The 13,163-nt window shown below is 45.0% G+C and overlaps 1 protein-coding gene across 2 annotated transcripts in view; it reads left to right on the top strand.

Moving 5' to 3' along the window:
- Positions 1-13,163, top strand: part of Cdrt1 (CMT1A duplicated region transcript 1) — a 33,812-nt gene that overhangs the window by 7,680 nt on the left and 12,969 nt on the right. For both annotated transcript variants that reach the window (XM_026780600.1, XM_026780599.1), the window contains exons 5-9: positions 754-876; positions 3,484-3,593; positions 5,568-5,768; positions 8,766-8,887; positions 12,463-12,611. In XM_026780600.1, the coding sequence (XP_026636401.1) occupies positions 754-876; positions 3,484-3,593; positions 5,568-5,768; positions 8,766-8,887; positions 12,463-12,611 (705 nt within the window). The remainder of the gene's footprint in view (positions 1-753; positions 877-3,483; positions 3,594-5,567; positions 5,769-8,765; positions 8,888-12,462; positions 12,612-13,163) is intronic.

Genomic DNA, 13,163 nt, shown 5'->3' with positions numbered 1-13,163 from the left:
AAAAAAAAAAAAAAACAAAAACCAAAAAACCAAAAACATTGTAAGTGTTTATCATATAGGATATGATATGATGTTTTGAAATATATATACATTGTGGAATGGTTAAATGCCACTAATGAATACATCACTTCTCTCTGGAGAGAGAGAGAGAGAGAGAGAGAGAGAGAGAGAGAGAGAGCACTTAGCTTTGCATTTTCAAGAATACAATATATCTTCATTAGCTATTGTGAACTTACCATACAATAGATCTCTTGAACTTCTTCCCGTCTAACTCTATATGTCCTTTGACCACAACCTCTGCCACCTACCCCCCTGGAACACCTCAGTCTCTGGTGATCACTATTCTTTATACTTCTTATGAGCTCTCAACTTTATGAGATGCTGCACAGTGAGATCGTGTATTTGTCTCTATGTGTCTGGCTTATTTCACTTAACATGATGTTCTCCGCTTCCGTGCACGTTGCTGCCAATGACAGGATTTCCTTTGTATTTCTGTTTTCTTGCATTCTGTTGTGGAGATGCATACACGTACACACACACACACATACTTTTTAAAATTCTTCTTTAATGGATACTTACTTAGTTCTACATTTTAGTTATTATGGATAGTACAACATACATAGAGTGCTGATGACCACGTGAAGTCTTGCTGTCTTTTTAAACCACGCAGGGGTCCTACACAAGGGGAATAGATCCTAATACATAGAGTGCTGATGACCACGTGAAGTCTTGCTGTCTTTTTAAACCACGCAGGGGTCCTACACAAGGGGAATAGATCCTAATTATGCCAGCAAAGTCTCCATCCCAGTCCCTAAAATAGCAGACGACGGGAAGCGCTCGCGATCCAAAAATCAGAAGTGGAAACTGAGAACAAAGGTGGGTCTCCCTGATGTCTGGGTAAGCGGCCGCAGGTGTCGTGTTCCTGTCGGCCATTGAAGGCTGACACCCGCAAACAAGGACCTAGCTTCGTGGGAGGTGCCACTCTCTGAAGGAGACACAAGTTTTGTGCTGCTACCCACATACAAGTCACTCCTTCTACGTAAGCCTTGGCATCGTCTGCTGGATGAGTGGAATTCACTGGGGTGTCCTCCCCAGTGGTCTATGTCAGTGGCATTAAAGTCATCTAAGTGGAGATTTCAGAGGCTGGGAACAGAGTCAGCCATGCCTCGGATTCCCCTTTGTCCTGGGAATCCACACATCTCAAGGGCACTTGAGTCCGCTGCTTTAGAATGAGAAGAGCAGGAAAAGAGGGCCAAGGCTTGTTTAGAATGCCAGATTGCTTACCTCACTGCCAGGTCCATTCTGCTCCTTGATGGGAGGGTGACTCCATTACCCATAGCTCTCCTCATCACTTCTTAGGCAGTACTGTAGAACGAAGGGAAGATACTTGGAGCCTTGTGCATTTACTATCTAGGCATTGTAGTTATCCCCGAGACCCTGAGATTTCTACTCCTTCTGCTCTGCTGAAGTTCCATTTATTCAGAAATATTCAGTTGGTACTAAAAGGATACTTCAGGGAAGGGTGGTTTGACTTGGGGGCCCATGGGGAACCTGTGGAGTACAACTTAGAGATGGTTTGTTCAAGTGTGTGCAGGGCCAGGCAGAGAACACAGAGGAGAGAGTGGGCGGCATGGGCTGTAAAGGCTGGTGAGACTGTGATGAACCGAGAGCCTGCTGCCCTCCCAAAGGGCCCAGTAGCTTCACAGCTCCAGCTAATCATGCCATCGAGGACTGTGGAATCTGACCTCCCAGAAAATTGGAGCTTTTAGGAGAAGGGAAAAAATCTGAGTTATGTGAAATCTCTTATATTGCCAGGTGTGGTGGCACATGTCTGAAATCTCAGCTGAGGCAGGATGGCTAGGTTCCATAGTGAGTTTGTGGTCAGCTTGAACTGGCTCAGAAACAAAAGCAAAAAAATGGAACCTCTTACCTAAAAAAAAAAAAAAAAAAAAAAAAGAAAGCTGCCAGTTAGAAGACATTTTCATAAACTATGTAAACTAAGAAAAGACGTTTGTGAATCTTATTTACCTGCAAGTTTTCATCTCTAAGTTGGTTCATCTATCCATTTTGTCAATAAAGAAACTGAGGGTCAGAAAAGCTTAAGGACTTTTAGTCAGTTGAGTGACAGAGGCACATGTTACACACACACACACACACACACACACACACACACACACACACACACGTGCACGTGCTTATTTCTCTTTTATGTCTAACAAGCTTCATGGGCCCTGGAGATAAGGCAGGTCTGCAGATTCTTTTGGAGCATCTCTGTGGCTACAGCTCAAGAGTTAGCAGAGGGATGAAGGCATCTAAGGAGGGTCCAGGACACAGAGGAGAACGCTGAGCTTGAAGGAGACTTCCAAGGGGATGTTCTCGGGCCCTGCCTGATGTACACACGATGTCATAGTCTTTGCTCTCACGACAGCCTCCCTCTTTCTTTCCTACAAGTTGAGTGTGTCTGCTTTCCAGCTTCTTGAGGGCTGGGAAAAGGAACGGAAGTAGATGTTCAGTTCAGTTTTCTATACTATTTGCCATGCCTGGCAGGCTGGAGCCATTCAGAAATTGTGTGGTGGATGCCTGGAGGGAAGGAGGGTGGAATGGGGGGGAAGAAGAAGGGAAGGCGAGAAGCAAAGGGAATCACCCTGTTGAGGTTTGATAAAACTCGCTTTCCCTCTCTGAGTCTCAGATATGTGTCACCTGTAAGATGATGAGTGTACCATGTGGGCGAGTGGTCTACTTTGTGAGTCAGCTGCAGGGACATGGTCAGGTGCATACGCGTACTGGACTCAACTGTACCAAGTGCAGCACAGTTTCCCATGTGGTTGATGTTCTGCTGTGTTCTGTGCTACTGGGTACCTGTACTACAAATACAACATCCCGATTTTGTGAGATGGTTGGTCAAAGGCAGCTGTAATTTGATGTACATGCCAATGCCCATGTGAGCTTGTCTGTGTGAGCTTGTCTGAGTGAGCATGTCCACGTGATCTAGCCTGTGTGAGCATGCCCGTGTGAGCATGCCCGTGTGAGCATGCCCGTGTGAGCATATCCACGTGAGCATGCCCTGTGAGCATGTCTGTGTGAGCATGTCCGCATGAGCATGTCCGCATGAGCATGCCCGTGTGAGCATCTCGACGTGAGCATGCCCTGTGAGCATGCCCATGTGAGCATATCCACGTGAGCATGCCCGTGTGAGCTTGATCACGTGTACTCATATTCAGTAGAGTTGCGCTCCAGGCAACACTTGGAATTCAGCCATGAAAACGCGCAGAGCTGAAGTGTAGAAAATTCAGAGGTGAAACATGAAGTAGGACCCACATTTTAGTGTTTTCTCTCACAGTTAACTTTAGTGCCCTCTTATGGGCCTCTCCCCATCAACCCCAAACAGCAGCTACATCCTTGAAGGAAAGAGTCCATGGGAGACTGGGGATGGGGGCAGTGCATCCAGGACTCTACCGTTGACTCTGACTATGCCTCCTTCAGAATGATTACAACTTGTGGACTGCGTACCAGAACCAGGAAACTCAGATGGTACAGATGGAGGAGAGGAATGTCTTCTGTGGCACCTACAACATCCGCATTCTCTCTGACATGTAAGCCCTGGCTTGAGGACTTAGATCTTTAGGGACCCTTGCGGTAGGTACTCCGGCTGGCACTGTAAGCCTCTCTGGACCTTCACTGACTTGGGAAGGCAGAGCTCCTGCACTTAGGCTCCAGGTTTGAGCTTGCATAAGGTCCTGTTTGAACAACGAATGTTCAACCTGCACCGTTCCTGCAGCCCAGGACACCTTCTTTAGTTTTAGGTATCCTGACCGAAAAAACTTTTGTATAGATTACACACATGAAATCTTTGATTCTTTGAAATTTCACTGTTGTCTTATTCTAACTTGAGAGCACACATGGAGAAAAGTCTTATCAATCCCAGCCAGTGCACAGAGAAATACAAGTCTCCTGAAATTGTATCACCAAGAGACAGCTGCCACTAACATTTATCTTAGGTAGGGTTGCTATTGGTGTGAAGAAACACATGACCAAAAGCAACTTGGGGGGGAGATGGTTTTATTTAGCTTACACATCCTGAATCACAGTCCACTGAGGGAAGCCAAAGCAGGAACTCAAACCGGGCAGGATCCTGGAGGCAGGAGCTGATGCAGAGGCCATGGAGGAGTGTTCCCACTGGCTTGCTCCTCAAGGTCTGCTTCCTTATAGAACTGAGGACCACCAGACTAGAACTGTTCCCCCACCCACAATGGGTTGGGCCTTTTAGTATCAATCACTAATTAAGAAAATGCCCTACCGGCTTTCCTATAGCCCTGGGTTATGCAGGCAATTTCAGTGGAAGATCCCTCCTCTTGGAGTACTCCAGCTAATTTCAACTTGACATAACCCTAGTAAACATAATATTGACCTCTAATCTCCAGGATAGTGTCTTTGGATTATGTTATACATTTCTGTAACACATTACAGCAAAACACTCTGGTATGTATTTTAAATATGAAAACGTATTTATAATAACTGTATCATGTGACATCATTTGGATATGCTACAAGGAAGCTGGCTTGCTTATTTATTTATTTATTTATTTAGGTAAGACTGGGGATTGAACATGGGGCTCACACATGCTAGGCCTGCACGCACCTGCCACTGAGTCCCAAGTCCCAAGAAAGCATTTTAAGAGTCTATGTTTTGCCGTATTTTTTGCCACAGTCCGTTCTCTTTATTCCCAAGGTTTTGTAGAAGCTGTCTGTCTTTTATTTTCAGTCGTGTGTGATAGTTTTACAAATTGTTTGGGGACAGCTGCTCTTTAGATGTGTGTGTAGGGGGGCCGGGGGAGTGTTTCACTATAGACATGACAGAGGAATCAGGAGATGAATTCAAAGTGATCTTGCCTTCCTGTTTGCTGTGACATCGCCTCCTTATTCTGCGGCCATGGTGTACTTAATACAGTGTCCTCTTTCACTGAGGAATGGCTCCACTTGGTCAATAATTTGGTTATCCTGTTCAGAATAGCCAATTTTTGTGGTAGTTTTCTGATTAGGAAATCAATTCCTCTCACCTGGCAGTGGTGGGCTGAGTGACTGTAAAGGTCGCTGTGACCAAGGGCCACATCCTTGTTTACTGTCAGTGGTACTCATGGGCCTAGTAATCTGATCCTAACAACTGCTCCTGGGCTACTGGTTAAGGGAGAAAGACAGAAAGGAAACTCAGTGTGCATGGGACTTCCCAACTTTATTCCTCTCAAGTTTTCTATGAGAAACAGACTACCATGGTCGATTAGGTTTGGGAACGCCACTCCGTCTAGTCTGCCTTTGGGGGACATAGTGTACATAAGCAGAATATATAATTTTTAAAGTAAATTTACCCATGTCTTTGGGGTTTAATCCTCCTTGACTTCTGTGGCGTGAGGCAGGGATCATCAGGTCCCATTATCACTTGGCCTTGCCTTCTGAAAGGCCCTACATTTCCTTATTCCACGGATGCAGGCAAAAGTCAGGGGCTATGGGAGCCCAGGAAGGATGTTAACTCCTCTTTCCTGTAATCCATCCCCTCTACACCCTGAAACTCAGGAAGGACCAAAACAGAATCATCCACTATAGTGGGGGAGATCTAATGGCCGTATCATCCAATCGGAAGATCCACCTTCTGAACGTCATGCAGGCCAAGGAGATGCCCACCGAATTCCGAGGCCATGCGGGCAGCGTCAGGGCTCTCTTCCTGTCTGAAGAGGAGAAGGTCCTTTTCAGTGGGAGTTACGACCTGAGTATCAGGTGAGAGACACAAGGTCATGGTCACTGTTCTGCCTAGGGCCAGCAAAAACTGGCCTTTTGTGAGAGGCACGCATGGCACACTTCTTCCATTTGTATTATTTATAGGTTATCTTGAATTCTAATAGTTCTAGAATATCTATAAAAGTAGATTTTTTTTGCAAGATAAAAGTCAAGATTTTGTTTACTGTTTAAACTTTGAAACAGATTTGTAAGTTATCAGATGGGGACATTGAAAATCTGGTATTTTTTTCATTTTTTAAAATATTCTTAAAAAAAGATATAATTTATATATATATATATATATATATATATATATATATATTTTTTTTTTGGTTTTTCGAGACAGGGTTTCTCTGTAGCTTTGGAGCCTGTCCTGGAACTCCCTTGGTAGACCAGGCTGGCCTCGAACTCACAGAGATCCACCTGCCTCTGCCTCCCGAGTGCTGGGATTACAGGCGTGCGCCACCACCGCCCGGCTAATTTAAAAAATAAATCCCTTCAAGGGAAACTAGTTTTTTTAATGTAGAATATAATGTGGAATCAAATCATGTTTGAACTATATATTCATTTATTTTAGTTTTAGAGATTTAAAAAATTTTTAAATTATGTGTGTATATATATGTGTGTGTGTGTGCATGTGTGTGTGTCTGTGAATGGGTATATGGATATGAGCACAGTTGCCTTTGGAGGCTGGAAAAGGGTGTGGGATGCCCCGGAGCTGTCTGGTGTAGGTGCAGGAACCAAACTTGGGTTAATGGCTGAGCCATTTAAAATAAAATTCTTTATATTTTAAAGAATGCAATGAACACTTATGCTCAGACCAGGAAAGAGCCCTTCCCTGACCTCTGAGTGACTTCCTCCTCCTTGTTTTTTTGTTTTTTTGTTTTTTTTTTTCCAGATGGGGTAATGTTGCCCAAAGTTTTATATTGATTATTCTTTTGTATTTTATTTATTTTTCTTCTTGCTTATAGGTTTTCAAAAATATTAACTATTTACTTATACCCATGTTTTGAGTCAAAATAAACAGAATTGTACTTTGGAAACACTTGGTTCTTGTCCTGGACTTGGTTTAAGATTTGCCATATGATGTGCACAGCAGTCAGAGCTGATTTGTGTGGGGCAGTGTTTTCCTGAGTGAATATTTGTACAGATGAATGTTTGTGTTAGTTCTGGTGTTTAGCCCTAGGGTGCTCCCACAGATGATCTTGGTCACACATCTGGTGTCTGTATGCATGAGTTTGGGTGATGTTTTTCTTAAGTATCTAGCTTTGTAACCGGGCTAGACTTGAACTCAGGGCAACCTTCCCTCCTTAGCTTCCTGAATTCTAGGATTATAGTCATTCAGCATCATGTCTGGCTTTGTGATGTCTTCGTTAAAGCCCTATGTTAGTTTATTTTTGCCTTTCATTTTCAGGTCTCCACTCTATCCCAAACCATCTTTGTTCTGACCTTGTATTGTTTTAAGAGGCTCTTCACTGGTCTCCACTCTATCCCAAACCATCTTTGTTCTGACCTTGTATTGTTTTAAGAGGCTCTTCACTGGTCTCCACTCTATCCCAAACCATCTTTGTTCTGACCTTGTATTGTTTTAAGAGGCTCTTCACTGGTATCCCCAGCCATGTCAGCACCATTCATGAAAAAGAATGTCCTATACGGCTAGCTGTGTCCCCAGACTTGCGTCTCTATCTTGCCATTTCTGGGCTCTCGGTTCTATTTTGGTTGCTTTTTTTGGCAGTCGTTGCCCAACATTTTAATTGCTTTGGTTTGTAAGACTTTCTATCTGATAGGGCGAGGCCTTTATCTCATTCATCTGTGACTTCTCTCTGCCTTTGGTTTGGTTTGGTTTGAGTTTTGTTTTTGGACATAGGGGACAGGGAAATGAGCTGCCTGTAACATGCCAGTGACACCGTGTGATCATTGCTAGTCTCCATAAGGCTTTATTTCTGTACTTATCTGTCTGTTAGTTTACTCTATCTCTGCCTCTATTTTCCCCGTCACTCCTCAGGATGCTCCCAATGTAGGAGTCTGCACCTGGGACTTCCCAAATGCAAGACATTTTCTTTCTCAGTGTGGAGCCACCATTTCCCCTTTGAGCTCAAGTATATCACTGGCCTCGAACTCACCTAGCAGGCTAGGCTGACCAGTCAATAAGTCTCAGGGATCTGCCACATCCCCAGCACTCACAGTGCAAGCACAGGTCACCATGTCAGGCTCTGTATTATTTGGGTTCCAGGGTTCAGACTCAGGCCTTTGTCTTTCTTTTTAAAGACTTATTTATTTATTATGTACACAGTGTTTAGACTCCACGTATGCCTGAAGGCCAGAAGAGGGCACCAGATCTCATTACAGATGGTTGTGAGCCACCATGTGGTTACTGGGAATTGAACTCAGGACCTCAGGAAGAGCAGTCAGTGCTCTGAACCTCTGAGCCATCTCTCCAGCCCCGAACATTTTTTTTTTTTTTGGTTTTTCGAGACAGGGTTTCTCTGTGGTTTTGGAGCCTGTCCTGGAACTAGTGCTGTAGACCAGGCTGATCTCGAACTCAGAGATCCGCCTGCCTCTGCCTCCCGAGTACTGGGATTAAAGGCGTGCGCCACCACCGCCCGGCGCCTTTGTCTTTCTTACCGAATTATCTCTCCAGCCCCCTTCTTTGTTCTGTCTAAAACTCTCTTTAGAACAGACTTGTGCACTCTTATTCCATTTAACTAAGAATGGCATCACAGCCATGTGCTTTCAGTTTGGCTGTGGGTAGACAGAGGAATGATTCTGAGCTTTGTAGGTTGGTCTGTGCCCAGCAGACTTGGCTTAGCTTGTCCTGAAGTGCACACATTGCTGATTTGGTTTCTCAGTGAGGATGATCTTACCAGTGCTGATGGTGGCAAGGCCCTGCTGCCTACTAACTACCTACTGCGTACTAACTACCTACTTATTTAAATGAACCCTGTACAATAGGACCCTTGGGGCCTTCAGAAAATCACCCCACCCCCATTTCCACAGATACTGGGATGTGACAACTGGGGCTTGCATACGAATCTTCTATGGCCACCAGGGGACAATCACTTGCCTGGATTTATATAAGAACAGGCTTGTATCTGGAGCAAAAGACGCACAGGTGAAAGGTAAGAAATCTGCCTTAATCTCCTCATTTTCTCCTCTTCTCTCCCTTTCTCTCTCTTGCCCCTCCTCCCCTCCCCTTCTTTCTTTCCCTCCTCTCCACGTTAGACAGGGTCTCGGGATATAGCCTGGGCTGCTTTGAACTCCTAATCCTCCTAGCTCAGTATCCTGGGGTCTGGAATTTCAGGCACCAATTTGTGCTTCACTCGTTTCTATACCTGCTCCTTATTCTCTTATTTGTGCATCTGTTCATACGTCTGTCAATCTACCCAGCCAACAGTACTTCAGAATCCCTGCCTAGGGAATGGTACCACCCACAGTGGGTGGATCATCCCACCTCAATTATATAATTAAGATAATCCCCAAAAGGCGTGTTCTGAGGCCCATCTCCCAGGTGATTCTAGACTTTGTCACGTTGATAAATAACCCTACTGTCTCAACCTGAGACAGAAAAGAAGTCACAATCAGAACTACAGGAAGAAAAAGTAGGGATTTGAATCAAAGACTGGCTCTCAGTCATGTGCTTCTAAATGCATGCAGTGTTCAAAGGGACCACAGAAATAGGGGTAAATTAGGAAACACTCCATCAGCAGGATGCCACGTGAGTGTGAGCGGAAGGACTAGTAATTTAATAGGCAGACAGTGGGAGATAGTTCAAGCAGTGTGAAGAAGGACAGACAGATGTGCAGGAGGATGAAGCCGGCTGCACTGAGTCCTTCCCACTGTCTGTTGTGACTGGACTGCTGTGCGTGGTATTGGGTATTCTTCTAAGCTCTTTTGGGGACCAGCTATGGAGAACTTTCTGCAACACGATGCAGAACTGAGTCTGGAAGCCCCCAGATGTGCTTTCAGCTGTGGCCCCGACATGATGGAATATGCACTTCAGACAGTGACTCAGGTGACAGTGTAGAAGAACTTGGAAGAGGGTGACTGTGTGGGGATAGGGAATAAATGAAGATACTTTAGAAAACTACCACCGTGTCTTCAAAATACTTGAGAACAAGCAAATATGAAGAAACTCAGGTGGATGTAGCTTCATAGTCAATGGCCCAGGTGAGAGACTTCCAGAGGGGAAATTGCCAGGACTTTCTCATTAACTGGATATAAAAGGAAGGCTATAAAAGCAAGTAATAATGTCATTTAGAAAAAAATCCCAGCTGACAGTCATATAAAGATATAATTCACAGACATAACAAACATTATAGAGGGAGAACAAAGTAGGGAGAAAATAGAGAGGAGGTCATGGACATTTCAAGTTTAGGACGAGTCAAGTAGGGCAGGCAGAGCAATGCCCAAGCAAAAATGTTTACATCCTAACCCTTGGAACTGGTGACTATATTATTTTGTGCTAGGTTGTGTTTTCCCTAAATGCTCAAGTGTTGGAAGTTTGGTCACCACTGTGGCAGGCAGAAGCGACAAAGAATATGGTTGGGAAGTTTTGGGGCCGACTTGGGGCATTGCTCACAGAAAGGATCAGGAGACTCCAGTTGCTCCCTAGCTTCTGGTTCAGCAGTATTCCTCCTTATACATACACACGCACACACACACCCACACACGCATACACACACACACACACACACACACACACACGTTCATTTCTACCATGATGTGATACAGCCAAGAGAGTCCCCCACAGAGCTGAGCTGATGCTAGTAGCTAGCACCATACCCTGGAACCTTTAGGCCACTGAGCCGAATAAAGTCTTCTCTTTGTAAACACATACTTCAGGTATTTCATTCAAGCAACAGCATATGGACTAAAACATCTTGGGAAGCAAAAAAGGATTTTTTCAGATATGATTAAGTTAATGACCTTAGAATGTGGAGATTATTCTGGAATATTATTGACGGTGGGCTGATGTATTCTGTGGCTCCATAAAAAAGAAGTGTTTTTGACTGTAATCCGATGGCAGTCTGACTGTGAAAGAGGGTTGGGGAAGTGGGAGGTTGCTGACTTTGAAGGTGGAAGAATGGGTCATGAACCAAGGGATAGGGTAGCTTCTAGAAGGTTATGGAGAAATGAGTTTCCTTTGGCCTTGCTGTAGGGGAGCATACTCATGCTGACTCCTTGACTTTCGTCATGTGGTATCATGTCTCACGTCTGTAAGAGACAAACCGCTTGTATTTCAGTCAGAAACCTTGAGGCAGAATGTTCTAGCAGCCTTAGAGAGCAAATGCAATGAGATTCATGAGGACATTCAAGGGAGAAATTCCTGGAAACGGATGCACTGGGAGAGGGATCCAGATAGGTGGCCTTTGATAGTTGTTTATTTCAATGTATCCAGAGGGGACTGATGTCTGGAGCTCCTCCCATGGATACCAATTACATCTGGGGATGCATGTGTGCCTTATGTGAAAGAGATAACACTTGTGTTGAGCTCCTATGCATCCTCCTGTATGCTTTAACCCTCTAGATAATACATAACACATAACAAAATGCAAATGCCATATAAATAGTTGTTCGTTATTGTTTAGTTACAATGCCACAAAAGCTGTGTGTGTGTGTGTGTGTGTGTGTGTGTGTACAGTGTCTAGTATAGATACCTTTTTCATTACCAAATATTGTGATCTGTGGTCTTTGGTCAAATCTGAGGATGCGGAGCCTGTGACTGTGGTGGGATGAACTCATAATGAAAGACGCAAGACCTAAGCGTGGATCGAGCATCTTCAGGAAAGCAGGAAGAAGGAGAATAACAGAGACCTGGGAGTTACTACCTATGAGGGATAGGCAGAGAGAAAGGACATGGGAAATAACAGCGCTCAGACCCAGCAAAGGAGTCACACTCCCGACTGCCATGTCCTTATCCATCTGAACGAATGTCATTGCTACCATGGTTTCGTGGTGCAAAAGTCATGGTGAAAACTGTCTAGATGAGGGTTTGTGATGGAAGGGTAGTCACAGCCTCCAAACCATCTGAGAGTGTTCATCTCCAAGGCCCTCAATGGGGCATTCTGACTAAGTCCAGGGCCAGGGGTTCAAGTCCCAGCATTGTGACCCATGTCACAGGGCTGGTGTGGGAGACTGCATACTGAATCAACAGAACACCACCAGTGGGGCTGAGACTGGCGACAGGGGAGTTAGGCCCTGACCTCGTCAAACTAACTGAGTAATCAGGATACAATTTTGAGTCCAGCATTTTAAAAGGCCAAATTAAGGCTCCAAGTTCACAATTAACAAAATATCAATGCATCACTCTGTCAGAGCGAGAAACGCCAAGAAAGGATGGCAACTCGCCTTCTGTGGATGGAAGGCGTGGCCAGGAAGAGAGCACCTGGAAGGGTCATGGCACTAGCTATGCCTTGACTTTCAAGAACTATGTTCAACAGCAAGCGTAATCCAGGCTTACTGCACACTGGTTGTCCAGCAGGGCCGTTCCAAGGCAGAGTCCCAGGGTCAGAGAGAAGGCCCCCTGCATTGCTGGCTTTCCCATGGGTCTGTTGGCAGGGGAGCCCGCAGGGGTACCAGCCAGGTGAAGGTTTCTGGGTAAGATTCAGTAAGCTCAGTTGCATGACAAGGAGCAGAACTTCACTGTAACCCTGTCCCCTTCCCCTTTCCTTTCCTGTCACCCTCTCCTCTTCAGAATGGGACATAGACACAGGGAAGTGCCTGAAGACATTTAAACACAAAGATCCCATCTTGGCTGCCAGGATCAGCGAGACCTACATCGTGAGCAGCTGTGAGCGAGGCATAGTCAAGGTGTGGCACATTGCCACAGCTCAGCTGCTGAAGGTGAGCAGCCAGTGGGTAGGAACCTTGGTGACTGGTTAGAAGGGGCACGAAGGTCTGTCGCTCCGCGCAGCTCCCTAGACCACCCTCAAGCAACTGAGTTACAGCCAGCAACCAGGGAAAATCAGAGTATCTCCAAAGACATTCAGGGTAGGTCAGGATCCTAGGCTCCACCCCGCATCATGCTCCCCATTGTCAGTGGATGAAGGCTGCAGAGTTTATGAGCCCCAGGGCCTTGTAGCGGGTGAGGTAAAGCACCTTTTCCTGGCCCGAGTGGTGGCAAGGGAATGGACACATGCTTCTTTTTTCACCAATAAATTATTTCCTCTTTTTCTAAGGAAGCCCCACCACCACTAATTTCAGTAAAGCAAAAAAAAAAAATTGAGTGTTGGAAAAGTAATTTTTGTCCTTACTAATGATAAGAGAACACCTGACATCTTGAAAGCCATTAGAAGTTCTTTTGTTTAGTCTAACATAGAAGGTTGTTTAGTCTAACATAGAAGGTTGTTTAGTCTAACATAGAAGGTTGTTTAGGCTAACATAGAAGGCTGTTTA

The sequence above is a fragment of the Microtus ochrogaster genome, chromosome 7 (genome assembly GCF_000317375.1).
Source record: "Microtus ochrogaster isolate Prairie Vole_2 chromosome 7, MicOch1.0, whole genome shotgun sequence".
Lineage (NCBI taxonomy): Eukaryota > Metazoa > Chordata > Mammalia > Rodentia > Cricetidae > Microtus > Microtus ochrogaster.
The sequence above is the reverse complement of the archived record's forward strand: the minus strand, read 5'-3'. Positions and strand labels throughout refer to the sequence as shown.